This window comes from Falco biarmicus, chromosome 7 (genome assembly GCF_023638135.1).
Source record: "Falco biarmicus isolate bFalBia1 chromosome 7, bFalBia1.pri, whole genome shotgun sequence".
NCBI lineage: Eukaryota > Metazoa > Chordata > Aves > Falconiformes > Falconidae > Falco > Falco biarmicus.
In genome coordinates, this window is record NC_079294.1 from 59141362 (window position 1) to 59162195 (window position 20834).

Genomic DNA, 20834 nt, shown 5'->3' on the forward strand with positions numbered 1-20834 from the left:
CCCAGTGATTTACATATTTTTCAATAACAATTTAAAAACCTGGGGGGAGAACAATCTGTTGAAGGCAACTCTAAATTCAGAGATACTACTATTGAGTCAGGAAGTGTGATGATTGCTAGGAGATTATTCTGGGAAAGCACTGCTAGATGCTTGCTGCCTTCTCCATAGTTGTCTCCTGGCACCTATAATCACCCCCTCTTGAAGGCAGTGCATCTGCCAGATGGATCTTCAGTCCGACCCAGTACAACTGTTCTCAAGTTATATAAACAATGAGCCTGGTTAATCAGAAAAATTTCCCTACTTCATACAACATCAGCTAAACTTGGTGGGGTATACTGAAGCATGTGTTACAAGAGGCAGTAGAATTTGGCCTGTTAACCCTTTCTAGTGAGAAAAGATCTATTTTATTCCATTCTGTAATATTATTTGCCTTTTTTTTTTTTTTTAAATCCTAGAGAAGCCTAAGACCCACTTTATTATGAAGTACCTGGCTTGCCATTCCACCATTCGCACCTGAAGGAAAATATATCTTAGTTCTTACAAATTGTTCTCGTTCTGTGTCTGAATTTGGTGCATGAAAGATAAGAGGGTAAAATTGATAATGGATGAAAGTTAATGTAAGCATCTAATACGGTCCTTTTTTGATTAGTTACTTTGAAACAACGAAGTTTCATTAATGGTCTTTTTTAATGAGTTTTCTGTTTTGACATAGGGATGTAACTTTTACTAATGCAGTGGTTCATCCTTTAATATGAATATAAATGTACCCACTTTCGCATGCTTAGGTGCACAGTATTAACATTTGCAGCATTAACAATACATCTGCACACAGTAGGAAGGTAGGTAGGAATCAAAGTGTGAAGGAGAGGAGAGGCCAGGCTAAATACAAGTAGAGTTGAAGTTCTGCTTTGTTAAAACAATCGCACATTCACACTTTATTTCAGATACTGATATTTGCTAATATTAACGAACAGGACTTCCTGGCAAGGTTAGAATAACATGCTTTAAAAACTGAATATTATAAAACACAGGTTTTTGGGGGTTTTTTTACATGCTTACAATTTGACATCATGTTTTTTTACAGAGTTATAAATGTCCTGGGTCATTTGTACGTACAGGTTTTCTCTATCATCCAGGAAATACAGGTGATCTTTAATGACTGCTGGATTGAAACTCTCTTCCACTAGTTGTAATTTACGGTACTTAAAAAGTTGTAAGTTCAATGGCACTCTGCAAAACAAAATTACATCTCTACTTATCAATGTCAGCATATAATTGTGGGAATTAGATTCAATTTCCTAGATTTAAAGGGAATCATATTTAACAAAAATCCATACAGCACAGAAGTCAAAGGCTCACTAACAGAGGTCTAGACTATCTGCATTCATCAGATAATAACTGGAATATGGGGGCCAATAATCACTCTGAATGTAAGAAGTCCTGGGGCCACAGAAACATTATTGAAAGGCTTACTTTACTTTTCTATTTAAATGAGGTGGGAACACTAGTTTCCAGCTTCTAGTCAGAGAGAATCAAGGGTTTAATCCAGAAAATAATTTATGTTCTTGGATCAAAAAACAACACAATTTTTCTCAGAAAAGAAGAGCAAAAAAACCATGGCAATTGCAGACTAGGCAGGACTCACTGTACTTTACATGGGATGGCAAGACAAACCACTGCTTTGGCTGGTTGACCGTTTTGTTTGTATAAACCAAAAGCTTAAAGATTGATGAAATGATTAGGTACGCTAGTATCTGTGTTAGTCCTTTTAAATCACTTCAGTGAATACGCAACCTTTCTCAAAGGAGCAATGTTTATTTTAAATAAATAACATGAGAAGTACAGCGAGAGAGACATTATTGCAACATTTTCCTAATTCAAGTTAAACTTTAGGATTTGGCTATTTATTCACTGGTAGGATCAAAATCTAAGGCCTCTCTTGCAAATTTGTGCATGGTGTAGATCTTCATTTTGCACAGCACAGCCTGTAGATGGAGTTACACTAAACTGAGAACACAGCTGCGTTACTGTGCTGAAGGAATCCAAAAGGAGATTATTTCCACTAAGATTTTCCTGACTTTCTGTATTAAAATGTGCCAAGTATCCTGTAACTACTCATGCAACTTAGTTTTTTTCAGGCTGAACTGAAACATCTGGGAGCAGTTCTGCTTTCGTATTGGTAAATGACAAGAGCAAGTGAGAGACAAAAGAAGCTTTTTTGAGAATTGTTAGTATAACTAGGAAGACCATAGTCCTCATAGAAAAGACAGAGAACACAATGCAGATGAGCACACAAAAGCTACTTGGAAACACTCATTTACCTTAATCCTTATAAAACGAGGTCTTGCATAGCTTGGAAGGTGAGCCTTAACATGCCTGTAAGTACTTTCTCCATTAAATTCCCAATTTTCCTTGAGTCGAATACATACCATTCCTGTTTTGCCTTCATAACCTGAAGGAATAATGACAACAAATAACTAGTTCGTATGTAAATTTGAACTTCAGGCTAACCATTCCCCCCCCCCCCCCTTTTTATTTTTTAAATTTTCTCCTATAAGTGAACCCATCCTTCTAAGCCAGTTAGAAAACATTCTGACATATTTTCCTGTAGACATGTAAGTGATTAGATTTTCTTAAGCCTTCAGCATGCTAGATGCCAAACTCTTCTGAAAGCCTAGCATCAGAATTATAGATGGCAGACATCCTGAATATCATCCTCCTTTCAAAAGTCCTTGGAAAGACTTTGGAAAATCAGGCCTCAGTACTCTGAGGCAGAAGTCTGCCTGCAGCATTTAACTGTGTGGGTTCATTTACTTTACAATAAATCATGGTAAATATGCTTGTACTTGTGCTGACAAGCTCATGCATGCAGAAAGAGGACAGAAAGGAATAAGACCCAGTTTAACATTGATTATTACCATATGAACAATTAATTAAGCACTGCAAAAATCAAAGGACTTAAGATTTTTTTACTTGTTTATAAACAATACATACAGAGAGCTTCTTCCCTTTTGGTGGCTGAGGGATGGGACAACATTTGAACACAAACCTTTCGGTGTTTCTTCCATTTTATGGGATTACAGGTAATGCAAGAAGAAATATGTAATATTCCTATATGAAACTTTTACATTAGAACCATACTAAAGCTTTCACAGAATTGTGTTCAGGAGGAAGTGAAAACAAAGTAGCATCTAATGCTTAAAGAAAAGTAGAGCACAAGCATATGCTAATTTAAGATTAATTGTTCTTCAGTATCTTTTGAGTCTTTTTTCTGTTTGCCTTTAACACCATGTATTGATCATACCTGGCATTCCAATTTGTTTATTCAAAATCTAGAGTGTTGAATTAATGAGTTTTCAGGTGATGTATACTACCACTCCCTGCTATGTTACTAAAGTACAAATATTTCTGTGCCATGTAAAACAGAAAAAAAACCCAAGCAGAATCCACCCAGTTCTTACACAAATGTGAGAGCCAGTTTGAACAATATTTTTTGTTCCATAAAGTTCTTCCATAATTAGGTATCAATACCTACTCTGTGTGGTTTTACAAGAGCATTAAGAATAACAGCATATCTTCCTGATCTCCTAGAGTGTAATCTGTACATAAAGAACTCTAGACCATTTATGTTGTTACCTTTCTTTTGAAATATCTTCTAGGGCAGCTATGTGTTTATCCCTACCACAGAGCAGCTGAAAACAAGGGCTATTTAAAGAGAGAGACTTGAATTTTAGATCAATGGGTGTAGCAGAGACATACATGATTAATAAAAAGTGTATTTATTTGAATTAAATTCACTATTCTAATAGATCATCTTGGTTTATAAACAGCCCTGTTATTCTAGCCTCAGAAACACTGGGCATTTCTATTCTCATGTCCTCTACTTTTAGTAGAGGAAATAGCGAGTGGATCATAACGTTAACAGAACCTCTCACATGTTGAATAAATGGTGTAAGGAGATGGTGGATGTAGGAAGACTGGCGTCTCTAACACACCTTTCAATTCCAAAATACTAAACTGTCATTGATATGATCCATGTTGTGATACACCATAGTCTGGAAGCCTTTCTGGAAAAGTGTGATACCTGTTAATTAATACTGATAGTGATAATAATTAATCTGTTATACCTGTTAATATCTGCTAACTTAGTTAATAGGGGCTTCAAAGTTCCTCCTCTCCCTTAGACCACTCTAAGGGCATACAGCTTGTTATGCCACCTAGTCCAAACCATTTGTGCAATGCAGCACTCGGGATTTCTAACTTACTAACCTTGTTTGTTTGATTTCAGATTGCTATGTTACACTGTAAGAATGGGTTCCCTTTTAACTGTCCATCACAACCCAAATGCAGTGAGGAGCTAGATGGGAGTCCTGTAGGTCTTGGGTAAGTGAGACATATGGATAGGAAGTTATGTTCAAAATACAGGAGACGAGACAGCAGGGTAAAGCTATATGTCCCCTCTTCTGTTTTCCAATACCTCTGGGAATCTGCCTTTAGCAGCAGTGCCTCTCAAATAAATAAAAAAAAAGCTGCCATAAGCACTTGGTTTATGAAAGTTCAAAGATAGCACAGATTTTTTGAGGAGTAGAAAAAAGGCAGCTAAACGTGTCCGAACTTCTTGCATTCCTTCAGATTGTTAAAGAAAGGTGAAAAAGGGAGGAATCAATTTCTTAAATGACATTATTGTTCTTCTAGAAATTCAAGTCTGTTTTGTTTGTCCCACTCTACAATAATTGCAGACCTATATTCCTGTAGCAGATACAATGTTTATATCCAATATACTTAATCTCAAATGTTCTTCCATTCTCCTGTTACTATTCTTGTCATACTGTGTTAATATAAGATTTGGCTTTGGGTTTTTAGCTAATTAATATTGCATACATTTAAATGATGGAATGTATTGAATGTAGCTTACGAAAAATGAGCTGAAGTAGGGCTAGCTATACTCGCAGTTCAGTATATTGACATTTTGTTAACATACTAAAAAATTCTTCTGTTGAAATACTTCCAAGTATTTCACTCATACCTGGAACAGATACTCCATATACAATAACTTCTTGAACGCGGTCAAGCAGTCCTAAAACATCTGCAGCTTCTGTTGTAGAAACGTTTTCCCCTTTCCACCTGGAAAATAAGCAGTCAGTAGTAATGATTTCTGCGTGTGTTACATACAGTGATCTCCAGTTTTAATGTCTGACTTCACGATGCGCTGAGCACTGTTTGGGATCAGAAAGCACTTTTGCACTAGAGCAAGGAACTTGTTATCCAGAGTAGAGAAAAGCATGCCTCAAAATGCAGCAACGCATTCCAGATTATTCAAATCTAAGAAGAATTTAACACACTTAATCATGTTTAAAATGGCTCTAAACTCGTAAACAAAATGCCAAAATGTTACTTCTCTTAGATTCCATCATAGGCTCTATGCTTTCTGAGTTTTAAAAGTATAGTGAGTATGAAACGACAATGTTTTTATTCTGTGAATGTGACTGGTTTCTCACTGTTGAAAATACCATTCATTCATCACATTAAGCTGAACCCTTGTAGGCTCTGTATGCAACTATAAATACAAGTGATAAAATGGTGGAGGTGACTTGAAGTCCTCTCTTTTTCTCGCTGAGGTTAGAGGAATTCCTCTAAGAATTCCATCTAAGATGACAAGAAATCAGTCAGTAAATACTGGATATGAATTCACACTTGAGAATGAGTCAGAATTTTCTCTTGTGACAAGCATATTTAAATAAACAAACTAACCGGAATGTATCTCCTGTTCCATCATGGAAATAAATGAAGTTATCATTGTCAATCACTAAAAGGTCACCACTGTTAAAATATGAATCCCCTTTCCGGAAGACATCTCTTAATTGCTTCTTCTCTGTTTGATGTTTTGCTCCTGTGTAGCCATTAAATGGGGCATATTGAGTGATTTTGCAGATCAGTAGTCCAGGTTTACCTATAAAGAGGAAGAACACTTGTCTAAAAAGCACTGTGTAAATTGCCAAAAAATAACTAATTTTCATTACATCAGTGAAGTTTGCAGATGTTACAGAGTTATTTGAGAATTAAAAAATATTTTCATGCATACTTTTTCTATTGCCAATGGCAAAAAGTTTCAGCTGCTGCTGCAAAACAGAACTGCTTTCTATTTTGCAAATGTTTCTTTAGTGGCATGTTAAGTGCAAAGTCTGAGAAGAATTAAAGAACTCCTGCTGAAAGTCAAGATCTGTACTCAAAAGATGTTAGCATGTCCATTATTAAAACTAGGTAAGTTATTAAAATCTAAGTACACAGATGCTGCATTCCCCACTGTACTTTACCTTTCTGTTAAGCTGTATTACAATAGTATGAGATTTGTTATATATTTTCTAAGCTGTATTTAAAATCCTGGCTTACTCCATGGCAATTCTTAGCATCTCTCCAGATAAAATTGATGCAAAGAGATGTAATTTTAAAAAGTAAATCCCTTTCTGAAGTTCTTAAAGGAGTTTTTACCTTAGGGAACTCTTATGCAGTATCGGTTCTCATCTCGGACTGGTTCATCTTCTCTACGTTGTATTTAATCAATTCATAGTGTAAGATTTTCTAGTGGAAATTTGCAAAATGTATACACATGAATATTCAATCTTTGAAAAATATTTTCAGAATTATACTACATAGTCAGCTTTCTATTTAATAGGAGGCAAATTCATCACATTTCAACTGGATGTACTGAGTCTCAATATTCTTTTGCCTGAACTAGCAAGAAATACCTGTGATATCTAGCATGGGCAGCTATAGACTGTACTTGGGGGGAGAATCTTCTCCCTAAACAAATCCATAACTGAGCCTTGGGTTCTTCCCAACTTGTCATACAAGTGGCCTGGTATATGCCCTTGGCAATATACTAAACTTCACCAAGGACAAAATGCCAGAATTTGTTGTTATTCTTACCTTCTGCAGGCAGTTTACTCTTCCCACTGCACCAACTTTTCCAGTGTAATTAACAAAAGAAATGTTTCCTTCAGTTGATGCATAAAATCCAGAATATTAATATTTCCAAATCTTCAGATACATTCCCTCCAAACATCAGCCCTTACTCCATTTCCTATGGCAAGTCTGACTTTGTGGTCCTGATCAGTGTTTCTCTAGAAACAAGAAACAGTCATGAATTCACATTTCTGCTGAGTGAAAGCAGAATTTCTACTTCTGGAAAACTCTGAAGGAAACTTTAGTCTAAAAGTATTGACCATATTCTGAAGCAAAATGCATGCAAACATCATTAAAGTTAAGCTTATGGTTTTGATGTGGAAAAAGAAAATAAATTTCTGAGAAGTTAGGCTATATGTCTAAATGTAGTTAGGAGTTGATTTGGATGAAGACAGGAACAAATAATTCTATGCAGAAACTCAGGCACCATGTTAAACTATTTTGTTTGTAAGCCTTGTGAATATCTGCAGAAGCGTGTAATTTACCCTGAATTCAGCAAAATATTTGCAGGATTTTAAATGGTGTTTGGGTAGAAAGGTAATCCCTTATGCCATTGTAAGAGCAGGATTGAGCCTGCTAAAAATTCTATTACTTTATATCACTTTTAATAGTGCTATTAGATCTTTCTGTTTACACAATAAAGTGATAAACACATAGCAAGGATGGCTGTCCATTTATGCCTTCTCTTAGATGCCTATGTTTGTCCTCAACAAGAGGAAGTACTGTGCTGGGTCAGACACTTGTAATTCATAAACTTACCTAACATGCTAATGAGTAACAATGGCCTCAGAGAATTTTCCATCAAGTATGGAAAGGCTTTTTTGTCCACTATCTGCCTTTTTCTCCAACTGTATATTTTATTTTATAATTTAATAGTACTTTAAGGCATGAAGAGTCTCCTAAAATATATATTGGCTTCTTAACTTGGAATACGTTGCTGGTAGACTAGTCCTACTCTTTCAGCAACAGACTGGAATGTGTATTTGTGCAGAATAAGTATGTTGGCTCTGTGTCTTTCAGGTAATACAGTGCAGAGGACAATGCAGTAGATGGTAGAAGATGAGCATGGAACACTGGAATTGCAAAATGCTCTTTCAAGGAGCAGTCAAAGGGAGAAATGTGGCCATTAAGACAAATATGAATTGATCTTACAGTGTCATATTCCTGGAAAAAACCAAAAATTGCCACACTAAAATGGCTAAAAGTTTTAAATACTGTAAAACTAATTTTATTTTGGAGTTTAGTCATCTCACTTCTGGATTATTACTGCTTTTCTGTAAAGTAGTCTAGAAATGGATGTCTACATTTAATCTAAAGAAGAAATACATTAATATATAGTCCTGTCTGTGATATTGAGAGGTCTGCCATTGACATGTTAGTATGTCTGCTGAAATTCGGCATAGTGTCTAAACAACTTGCTGTTTGCTTCTTATAAAATCTTTGTTGTAGATGATGCTCTGCAACACCATACACAATACTGTAGCGTCTCATGAGAGAGACTCCAGTTCACTGGGCATTTATACATCTGAGCTTAAAAATCTTATTTTGAAATCATTCACTGAGGACAGAATGCTGCTTGGATCCACATTGTCCCTCATCTTCTGTTGTTCTCAAGTCTGTATTTTCAATCTTTCTTCCTCATTTGCTTAGCCAGATAAAGAATTTTTTTTTTATTTAGCCATTAATTAGTCACAGTTAATGAAAGGAGGAAGGAGGGACTTAGCAATTCACCCTTAAGGTGATTTCTGTAATACTTGGACTGTTCATTTGTTTTGAAATTACTACGTAAGTTAGCTGGTAATAGAATCAGAAAGAAAACTATGACGTGTACCGAGTTCTTTTCTTCTGTGTATTTGTAAAGGAAAGAAATGATAGCATAGATAAAAGTTACCAGCACAATAAGGAAGTTCAATAATCAAATGGCATTAGTTAAGACAGGTGACACCCTACATCAGTGTGGATCTTGCTTATACCGTGAGTTCCTCATGGAAAAGACTGTCTCTTACATCTGCGATAACAGGCTAAGCCCACTTGGCACCATGGCAGTTTAAGTAGTAATTTCCATTCCATCAAGTTCTTGCATTCTTAAGATGTTAATCCCATCTTTCCGGGAGACTTCTGCACTCATAGTAGCATGCACGTGGGTACATGGGATCAGGTATTATAAACCTTGCTTATGTAAAGGTGTTTTCTCCACTGGTGTTGAATTCTATGTACGGAGTAAAGAAGAATCCTTATATATAAATAATGAAAGCTAGGCTATCTGTGCCTGTCTTAAAATCTGACCTTTGTAGATAAACAGCCACCAATAATAAGTAATCTTTAGAACAGCCTGAAATACTACTCAACTGTATCATTCAGTGGGCTTCAGATTCAGCTATTCGTGTTATTTTTAATTAATGGGTCTCTTTAAGCTAAGTGCTCTGTGTGGCTAACACTACCAAACTCACCCCGTTTGGGAACTAATTTATCCTTGGCTGGCAACTGTACATATCTTTGAGATACCAGTTGAATTCAGGAATTTAGAGAGTGCCTTGTGACTCAGTTATATTTATGCATGTATACATGCTATGAAGAAACACAACTCTCTCAAAAGTAATTAGCTCATTCTTTAAGATTACTTTCCTAAAAAAACATTCTGCATGAAAGAAGAAAAGTTTTTCTTTTTCCCCTGTTTTATTTATACCAGTTGAGTACTGGCTAATTATGAGTACTTGGCCAACTGGAATTTTCCATTAACTGCAGGACTGAGGCGTAACTTATCACCGTCCTTAACTGTATGTTTAAAATGCCCAGTTTCCTTAACTCAGTTTTAATCTCCTCCACTTACACTTTTTGATTAAATCTAATGGCCCAATCCACAGGCCAAGTCTTCTGATTATTATAAAACCTTATTAGCGGTGTATTTTGGGCTAACAACTCTTGAAGAAATACTACAAAGCATTGCAGAATCTTGCTTAGATACCTCATTCCTGAGGAATCCCACTGATTTCCAGTGAAGATATTTCCAATCTCTGTAACTGACATCAGAATGAAACCTCTGTATATTTCATATTTTGCACACTGACATAAGTTACAAAGAAACTGTGGACCTGATTCTCTGCTCTAGCTTATGGTTATCAAATGGTACTGGGGAGAGTGATTGATACCACCTTTGTTCTTACTAAATTCTCACGGCAGTTCACTAGGTCTACTGCCGTGAAAGCCATTTTAAGCAGACACGTTTTTGAAATTAAGGATTAACTAATACGATTTCATGGAACTCAGATGGAAAGTGCCTGTGAATAGGTACCCTATGAAGACAGTACATTAAGTGCATCTTCAGACAGGGCACTCTTTAAATAATCACATTAACACTTTCACCTGGGGATCACCTGACTGTCTTGGTGGGGACATCTTAGCTACAAAACTCTCAAAACTCACATTGCCCAAAACACAGGTCCACTGGTTCCTACAGAACTCCTCGTTTTTGGTTTGCAGATGAAGTGCTCGTATAAGGTAAGCATTTTCTCTATCCATTTTAACAGAATGTTAAATTAATATAGTGCAATTCTTCCACTATTCAAAAGAATGATTAATTCAAGCAGTTTTTCTCCTTAAAAAAACTTACTGTTAGAATGCAATGAGATTACAGACATCTTTAGGGAAGGTTTTTTGTTGGGCTTCCCCCCCTCCTTATGGCTGGATTTTAAGCATAATGTAGCAAATATTCCCGGTAATGTCATTAGCTAAAAAAACCCAAGAGGCAGTTAATGTTACCTGTGGCACACTGCATAGATACCGAAGCACTTCCCCAATATACTGTATCACAGTTACGTTGTATTTTCTGCAGTCATCCCAGAACTGGCTTGCTGAAAACCTGGCACGCAAAACTATAGTTGCACCTGTGTAGAAAGAAGTAAAACAAATTACAGAAGGAACAATGCTTATTGTATTGTAAGACCTTACAGAATTTCTTAGCACAGCATTGTAGAAAGCTTCTAGAATTAGGGCTACATAGTCTTTGGAAGTACCCATATATTGAAATACAATCCATTCTGAATAATCGGTTTAACCTCTATTCATCAGAAGTTAAAGGCTATTATTATGGATGGAACTCTGTACTAATTTATCCTAAAGCTGTCATGTAAGATAGGATATATCCTGTTTGTCCAGGTGATGAAATAAAATTTGTACAGGGTGAGGATCTGTGCACATCATATGATGACAGAGAAACAAGAACGTCTCTTGACTTAGTGGAGCTTCTGGTAACAGGGACATGTATAACCAAGTATTTCATCTCAGAGTTTGGTAGCTAGGGAAAGGCTTACTGTGTCTGTGCATGAATTCTGCACAGTGACACATTCATTCAGACTAGTCAGGTGCACAGTACCTTTCATGATACATCCGTGGAACCCAACGAGGAGGGCAGAGCTGTGATAGAGTGGTAGAGCAGTATACACAATATCTTCTGAGGTAACATTGCCAGCATCGAACAAACCACATGCCAGCGTTATGCGTTCATGGTTAATCACTGCAGCTTTAGGAAGACCTGTTTGCAATCAAAAAAGTGTGTGACTTCACTTGAACAATAAACAGAGTAAGTCCAGGAGGTTTCACAAGGGCTTAAGCAAAGATTTTCTCTCATTCACTGATGCAAGTGGTAGTTCCAGAGTTCAGGGAGGTATGCAGCTCGTGTCTACGCAACACACTGGCGATTAGCCTCAGTGAGGCTATGTCTTCCTACATGTAAATTTTAGGTGATTACCCCCCATTAAGTGCCTGAATTCTCAATACTATGGTACCTAGGAATCACAAGTACCTAGAGAATGAGGAAGTGGGATTTGGAGAATCTAGCGTGCTGAGCGAAGGGAATGGAAATGCTAAAACGGAGGTTAATCTCAGATCTTGCATCTCCGCTGGAACTGGGTATCTCCTTGCAGCTCCGAATCGTCCTAGATGAAACCGGAATTCATACTACAAAATCTCTTCCTGGTTTCCCATCAGACGCAGTTGAACTGGTTACTTGCTGAAACAGATACTAGAAGACAAAATTATGATAGTGCTTGCCAACTCTGTAAGAACAGAGATGTTAGAGCCCTTAAGGATGAAGGACACCTGAGGTATTTGCCTTCTGCAGCCCAAACAAGATTCAAATTTGTACTTCCACCTTTCCAGGGGAGTTCCTGCCCTAAGAGGCTTGAAGACTGAGCTAGTGTGGAGGCATACCCTGCTGCTCCTGGTGAAGCTATAGGTTTGAGTGCCTTCAGGTGTTGTCTTCATCTTCATCCTTGCAGCCCAGTTTCTGCTGTGGCGAAGTGCTCTTAAAGCTAGATGCTTTTATGTGGAGCAGGTTGCAGCTGCTGTACCAGCTGCAGTTTTGCACAGTGGCCATGACTAGCTGTATTTTGTGCTGCACTCACTATTTTTGGTACTCTGACACCCAAAAAATTAATGGCCAGTGTTTAGAGTTCATGATACGAAGATACCGAGTATAAGGTGGGTGCCAAGAGCCACACCTAGGCCAGCAGTGTCTCCAGAGATGAGAGAGAGCATGTGTCTAGTGACTTTACTGGCATAAAACTTGTATGTTTAATTGGCTTTTACTTCAGTCTCTGTCCCCAGATTTAGTGCTTAAAGTCAACCTATATTCTACATGCTTTTGGAGTTTAAATACAGACATCAAATTTTCAGTTTCCTGAGCGGGAATGAATGGGAGTAGGAATTAATGTGAAGGAACAGATTCTTTTTCGTTACTAAAAAATCACAACATCAGGAGGAATGCGTCACCTGATTTTGTGAATTTACATTACCTGTAGTACCAGAAGTATAAATGTACATGGCAGGAGTTTTAAAGGTTCTATCTGATCTCCAAGACAATGGAGTAGGCTCATCTGAAGCAGCATCTACTTTATCAAGAAAGCTCTCAACACCTTCAGTAGCAGATGTCTTGCTTAAATAATAAACTTTAACTTTTTCTTTCTTCAAGAATGGCAGTATTTCTTCAACAGATTCCTTCAGCTCTTAAAGAGAAGAAAGTAGTATAAGAAAATTATGTACTATTCTATCTATATACTATCAGTGCATCAACTCTGGCTCAGCAGCTTTCATGTTTAGCTGCTGTTGGAGAAATTAATGGTCAAGTGACTTCAGAATCCAGCAAAAAGGACTGAAGAGGAACAGTGTCTCCCCACACAACATTATATGATTTGATCTGATTTTTTGCAGCAGGAACAGAATTGCAGAGGAAGATTCCAAGCAAACTTCCCCCTGCCTGCAGACCCTGTGGGACTCTGAGGAAGTGTACACCTGGCATCACCAGCTCCATGTTGTTACCTTCCCTCCCCACCATGGGGAAACGTCTCACCTGACAAGTGCCCACACAAAGTTAGGTGCTGCTTAAATCACCACTATGTTTTATGCATAAAGATAACATAATCTGTCTCAAGTCTCGACAGAAATGGAAGAAAAACTGAATATCAGGCTGAAGAGTGACTTGGTAAGCCGTGGTGCTACTGAAGCGTGGAGTCCTAGGTAGTTAACGTTCTGTCTCTCCCTGTGCCTGTCTCTTACACATGTCTTGATTAATCCCAGTTCTCCTCATACTCCCTGTGGTATCTCCAACCAACAAGAGCGCGTGATTAATGTGCAACGAGTAGGCTCACTCCCTGCATGATCAAATCCTGTCTGCCTTTCTCTTAGTGAAGCAGTAATGCAGGTCTCTCTCCACTAGCCACTGCCAGTTTCAACCAAACTGGAAAGAATGTAGCTGTCCGAGACTTACTCCCTTAGGAAACTGGATAATGGAATGAACTGAAGAGGACCAGACAGCTGGTCCAATTGTATATACCTTGTTTCTACAGGAATCCAGACTAAAAGCCTTCCAAGTCACAGGCACTTTTACTTGAATAGACAAACCACAAGATTTAAAATTAATCCTCATTTCCAATTTCACTGAAACATCATAATACAAAATTGTCCATAACATGTAATTTATTTTTCACCACCTGTCATTTATTTCAAAGCAAAGAATAAATTAACTATTATTAAATCAACAACTCTGTGAGGCAATTTGATACTGAAAACTGAATTTGTTACTGGAAATCCTATCTCCACACTAATTGACTAGATAAAGCCAAGATCCACATCAAAAGTTTGTCTCGACTGCACAAAAGTAGTAACTTTAATAAAAGCATTACCTTTTTCAAGTCTGGCAGACTCTGGAATTCCTCTTCAAACAATTCTGTATTTCTGCTGTAACTTTAGTCCAAAAAACATCCTGGGATTACCATGGGTGCCCTTTAGCCACCAAGCTACTCATGAAAAGCCAGTGAAGGCTTCTCCTAGTTAACAGGTAAGGAAACCTCAAAACAATAGCACAGCCTAGCCTCCGTTCCACCTATGCTTTCCAGCACTGCACAGCTGCTGGGCTACACAAAGAGTAAAGCTCGGTGGGAGAATGTCATGACCCAATAAGAATGGGAACAGTGTTGGTTAGATTTCAGAGGGGAAGGTAAAGTCCGTGATCAACAATTTATGTCAGGCTTGTGAACTCCACCTTACTCCTCTTACTTTTACCCATTTTCTTTGTCTTACAGTTGTGAGTAAATAACTGTAGGTCTCGAAGTTGTTCATCCAAGTAAAAATTTTAGTTGTAGAGTCAGATTAACAGAATTTACAAGCACTGCTAGAATACAACAAACTATGGTTAGAACAATGATCCTAATGGCTTTATGTGAATACAATAATAACATAGCATCCATTCTGTTTCATATTTTAGCCCTTGCAGTGAAAGTGTCCTTGGCTGTGCAGGATTCACTGCGCTAATGAATTGCTTCACCTGCCCCTGACCAGGACACAGCTTTATGAAGACAGGGTTACCTATATGCAGCCAACTGTGCATTCAAAATCAGCGTTTTGCTACTTGGTTGCTTCAGTGTAATCTGCAACCTGGCAGCCTGGATGCAGACTGCTAGTAGTAACCCTGTCTCACAGGGTTCGTTTGCAACAGAGGGCAGTTCTGCTCCTTAGACACCATCAGGCATGAAGGAGATAAAATAAGGCCTTTTATGCAAGCATCTAATGAGCTGGCACCTTAGGGATAAATAACCCCCAATAAACTGTCACTGAGATAAATAACCCTCCAATAAACTTTGACATCTGTATTTTATTGTAAGTATAAGTAACGTCAATGATATATATAAACTATATTAATGAATTCAGCATATTTATTTCCAGAAACTTATCTGTGCAAGCACACAGAATCTTATGTGATGGTCAGTTCTGATGAGACAATGTTTATCTTCTGCATGGAGTAGCAAGATACTAAAGGATGAAACTTAAAAAGGACAGAGAGAATCAAGGTCCAGCAGAAAAGACCTAGCTAGACTTCTTTCTTCCTGATGTCTAGTAATCACTAGTGGAGTCAAGCATGTAGTAAATTTTTATGAATAAGGCTCAAATTTATTTTTTTTTCTTCGCAGCTGAGGGCTTTTTTAGAAAATGTGAGGCAACTATGTTATAGAAGGAGGAAAAAACACATTTCCTATCCTACATAATAGCTTTTCCCACATGACGCTAATTCAAATACTGATGAATTTTGAAAGTTCAGGGATTGCACAGAATTTATTCTCAGCGAGGCTAATATTTATCACAAAAGGAGAAATTTTCATTTGGACTCCTGAAATTTTGAGGCACATAAAATACTCCAGTTACATACAATAGATTAATGCGTTCAGCTATCAAAGCTGAAACGGGAGTAGATATTCATGTGGAAGTTGTTAGCTCTAGGCAGATGAAGAGCATTCCTGACTTCCCATATAGTCAGTCATTTATACTGTCTGTATGCAAATAACTATATAAAAGACCAGGCATCAAATAGGGTCTCTGCCCTGTAAGGAACAGAATGCAGCTCTCCATTGAAAACATACCAGTACGTCCAAGTGTCTTCCACAAAAATAACCATGGGTTGTCTGCATGAGTCCGTGCCTTTTTCTTTACACTGAAACCCGACAACGGCTTGTCTATGGGAGGCAACCACCTTCCCGTCTCCCAGCTGCTGTCCAGCTGCAGCAAGAGGATTCTTCTGCGCTACCTGGTTTGTTTCCGATGTGGCCATCTGTGTGAACACAACTGGGAATCGACCCCCTTGTGCACGGCTGAGGGCTGGTTCATTTCTGGGGCTTCGGTACCCTTATCAAACGCCTAACGAGGTATCCGAGCTCAGCGTCCACCTCTTGTAGGTCAGCCGAAAATAAAAACGCGATGCAAAGTACCCGGAAACCTTGTCCTCTCACCAGGTCTGCAGCAGCTCCGCAGGCCCCAGCCCCAGCCGGCGCTGGGCAGCCCCCTCCGCGGCAGCCCGCCCGGGGGGCCCGACGTGCCGCCCCCGCCCGCCGCCCAGCAGCTCCTCCCGGCGGGGGGCGGCCGAGAGGACCCCGCCGCTCCGCTCCGCTGCGCGCCCCGCGGCCGGGGCTCCCCTCACCTGGGGCCGCCAGCAGCACGGTGGCCGCGCTGCTCTGGAAGCAGCGCAGCAGGGCGCCGGCCCTGACGCCGCGGTTGAGGCAAGCCACGGCGCAGCCCTGCCACAGCCCATGAGCAGCGCCGGGCAGCCGCCCGCCCGCAGCCCCGCGGCCCGGCGCAGCGCCCGCGCCGCCTGGCTGCTCCGCCGCTCCACCTGCGCGTAGGTGCACGCCTCGTCGCCGAAGAGCAGCAGCGGCTTGTGCAGCGCCCGCCGCGCCAGCACGTCCAGGAGGGTGCGCGACCGGCTCTGCGCGCCCTGCCCGCCACCCGCGCCATCGCGAGGGCGAAGCGAAGGTCCTGGAAGAAGGAGGGGCAGGCGCGGCGCAGCAGCAGCGGCAGGAGCAGCAGCCCCGCCAGCGCGGGGCACAGCGCGGGGCACAGCGCGGGGCAGCATCCCGCCGGCCCGCCCCGGCCCTTCCCGCGCCCGCCGCGCGCTCGGGCACCGCCGCTGGGCGGGACGGCGCTGAGGGCCGCGCGCGCCCGCCTCCTCACGGGCCCGCGGCGGCCGTGGCGCCCGCCCCGTCAGCGCTCCCCGAGCGGTGTCCGACCCCGCCTGAGGAGCGGGGCTGCTGGGTGGGCGCCGTCGGGAGTGGAGGCGCTGCGGGTGGCGCACCGAGGTGGCGGAGCCGCAGCGTGAAGGGTGCTGCGGGCTCGCTCCCTGCCTGCGTGCGGTGCGGGAAGCTGGGCCCGCGTGCGGCGGGGGGGACGCGCAGGTTCGGGGCGGAAGGTTGGTGGCATCTTCCCTTGCGATGAGGGCCGGCCTCTCTGAGGCTGAACGCATCCTGCGTGGGATACAGGCCGTCTTAGCGTCCCGTTTGGAAGCTGCAGTAACAAAGGCAGCCGAGCCTGGTCAAGGTTCACACCGAGAAAAATGGAGGATGAGGCTTCCTGGCAGAAGTAGCGAGCTGCCCCGGGGAGCATGTTCCTACCCTGTTGTACCACCCCGGTGCTATTCCTCACTAGGTGGTAAGCAGTGGAACAGACAAATAGTAGCTGAGCCAACTGAAATTTTGGAGTGTGACTTAATTTTTTAAAATTAAACCCTTCCCCCCACACACATTTATTAGTATTCTAGATGCACAAAAGGAATTTACAGTCTTGGTCTGTCTGTCTTGCTCCTGTCCAAGGCTGAGACGCATTAGTTTCTCAGACAACCTTGAAGCAAACTCCAGAAATTTCACCCTTCTGACTGGGCCCAGTGACCAGAACTCGGTGCTTTTCTTGGTGAAGTTTAAGCAGCTGTTACTGTGAACACAGGCTGGTTTTTCTGTCTTCTAAAAAAATTATTTTTATTTTATGTTTTGCTAAGTGCCACCAAGGGGACAGTTTCCTGCCCTTTTGTTCACAGTTTTCTGCTCCCCTTTGATGTTAAATCTGATACTTCTCACCCCAAGGTGAGTTGATTCAGGTCATTGATCTGCCGGGAAAGTTTTTTTCTTCACTGCAGACTTTGTTTCCCTGCCAGATAAATTCACTTTGCTACTAGGTGAGCTGTGGCCTAGCCCTAGCGCAGCACAAGCGTTGGATGTTGGAGCGGGCTGGGAGGGAGCAGAGCTGTGCAGTTAGCTTAGCTGTGGTCAGACCTCCCAGGCAGCTGCTGCAGTTGAAACTGGACCTGGTGGATTGCAAGTGGCCCACAGCCAGTGTCGCCTTGCCTTCCTGCTCGCATACTTCTCCACAGGAGCCAGCCTTAGAACTCACGGGACTGAGCAGAGCTGCTTCAGGGAGCTAGCGAAGGTGAAAATTAACTGGTTTGTGTCTGGGGTAAATGTTGACTATCATTAGGCTTTAGCATTTGGATAAATGAGAAGTGTTTACAGTTCTTCTGTAACAGAGCTACTGTTTCAAACTGGTGCCTGAAGTATTTTTTTGAGTCACTTCAGAGCTGTAAAAGCTACAGAGTATTTTTGAAAGCTTCTTTATCTAATGGCAACTGCCTGGGAGAAGTGGGAGAAAATAGTACACCCTGTTGGCTGTGTTCACAGCCAGGCTTTCCAAAGCGTTGCTGAACTACTATAACTTAATTCCACCTCCTGCGCAGAAAAAGTGCGTAGCAATATTGTGCTGTGGTCCTGCAATGGGCTTTCTGAAGAAGAGGTTTCCTATGTAACCTTTTATTTTTCAGTTACATCTCTGACTTTCTTGCATGGACAGTGGCATTAATTCTGTAACTTTAGCATGGAATCATAATCAGCAGCCGGGAGAGCTAAAAGCCTCAGGTTAGTTGATCACAAATGTACCCCAGTGGCATTTAGCAGGAGCTGTGGATGCCTTATTATTCAGGACTAATATTTTTTAAAATTTGTACATTTTCACACAACAAATACTGGTTTGGTGGCCAGCTTTTTCACAATATGTTGTTCATCTAAGCTATTCTTTGAGATAAACCTTTTCGACCGTCCTCCAGTTACAGGCTCCTTGTAAAGGTTTTCAGGCCTACAAATATTTCAGTCGTGAGCTAGTTAGCTTGCTGAGCCAGTTAAATTTCAGAGGCCATATTTACCAATGCTTAACCTAGCAATGGCAACTAGAATTCAACAGTTTAAACAGTAATGATGTCCACATTACTAGCCATTTGGATAGCCTCCAAATTTAAAACAAACTACACTTTCGCAGTTTTTGTTATTTTCTCTGATATCTGCCCTGCCCTAGCTCCCTTTGTCTACAGTGTTCCTTCTGATACTTTTGATTTAGCACTAACATTTGTTTTGTTCTCTAAAATAAATGCAAAGCAAACCCCTGTTAGGAATTAGTCTGTGCTGCACACTGGGACGATCTGTTTTTCTTCAGTAATCCCAAGGGGTGAAGGTGTGTTAGTCCACTGCTAGATATAGTTTTGTTTGTTCAAGTATTTCTCATTACTATAGCAGTTTTAATAGGTAATTAACTGCTAATTATTATGTTTGAGGTTAATATATCATTAAATGCATCACATATGATGTCATGTGACTGAAATGGCTGGTGCTTTTCTGTTTTTTAAGTTATTTTTGTGCATGAATTACTAATCTAGGCAGGTTATTTTGTGCTTGACTAATGTTATGGATGGCCATAGTATGTGTTGATATTTTTGCTCAAACAGCTGTCACTTTGGCTATAAATTGCAGTCTGTAAGCTTCAGTATTTTTGCTGAACAAAGTATAGATTTAAATATTAGCCTAGGGAGAAGGAGTGCTTTTTTATTGACTTAGTTGTTTGCTAGGTTTTATAGTTCAGTAAACCCTATTTAATACCTTATTTTCCTTTTTATTTTCAAATAGCTACTCTAAATCCAGATTTTTTTAAGAGAGCTTATGGAGCATCCTATCACAGGTTGACACGTGTTTAGTGTTCCTAGAGGCATGTGTGCTTGAGCTGGTGCTGGAAACCTGTCAAGGGCTGTTGGCAGTGCTGTCCTGTGCTGGGTGTTGCCCATGGGACCTGGCCCTGCAGGTGGCCTCTTGCCAATGTTCAGCAATGCGCAACCACCCCTCCAGAGCCTGCACAGGCTGTGTGGCAAAAAATTGCTGCTTGCGCTCAGCTGCTCACTGTGGTTTCAGTGGGTGCTCAGCTAATGAGTTTATGACTTCACATCTATGCTCCACTTCCATTGTCTCTTCATTTCCAGCTTTCAGTCTCCTAATGCTTTGTGGAAGCACTTGAAAAATAGATGCCTTTCTAGTATAGCTCTGTGATAGCTGGCATTCATGGAACTCTTTCTTTTATTTGCATCAGTATCATCTGTGGGGGATGGGTTGAATTTCAAGGTGCCTGCAGAGGTCACAAGGGACTGTATTTCTTGTTACATGGAAGTGATTTTTTCCTACATTATGAGGTTATAATTCAACTTACAGTAAACTTACATAAATTTAACTTATATAATGAATACATAAGTATTTTGAAATGGAGACTCCAAAATTAACCATCCAAAAAGAATTAATATTTTTGGCAAAATACTACCAACTTTTCTATTTCTTACTGTCACAACTTGAATCTGAGTTGAGTCTTTAGTTCCAGCCCCTGTGAATGATGCACGGGCATACTGAGAGGGTGCATTGCTTGATACTTGCAGGGTACAATAAGCTACGGTTATGTGGTGCTGATTATTTGCTTGCTCCAGCTACTGTGGCAAGCAGTTCATAGGTTCCCTTGGCTTCAACTATGAAATCCTAATTGCTCAATACTTGCTTATACTCAGCTTTAGGCACTAGAATCTGTTTTATTAATAGAAAATATAGTTCATGAAATGTATTCACTACTTTATTCTCAGCTTCTGTGCTCTACTCTGTCATTTGCTTTTTTCTTGCTTACTTCTATTTTTCAGTTCTTTGTAGGGACCTTGCTGCTACAGTGCTCATTTGCACTATCCACGGAGCAGGAAAGGAAGGAAAAAA

General features: G+C 40.5%; 1 protein-coding gene across 1 annotated transcript; it reads right to left on the bottom strand.

Annotated features, from left to right (window-relative positions):
- Positions 1-558: 558 nt before the first annotated feature.
- On the bottom strand, positions 559-17245 carry SLC27A2 (solute carrier family 27 member 2). Its single transcript, XM_056346016.1, is given in 16 exon segments — positions 559-1212; positions 1214-1230; positions 2322-2452; positions 5027-5124; positions 5752-5950; positions 6490-6540; positions 6543-6579; positions 6928-7016; positions 7019-7121; positions 10723-10847; positions 11336-11494; positions 12756-12965; positions 16427-16531; positions 16534-16713; positions 16716-16912; positions 17013-17245. Coding segments are annotated over 16 exon segments (2091 nt in total). The 3' UTR covers positions 559-1055.
- Positions 17246-20834: the final 3589 nt, after the last annotated feature.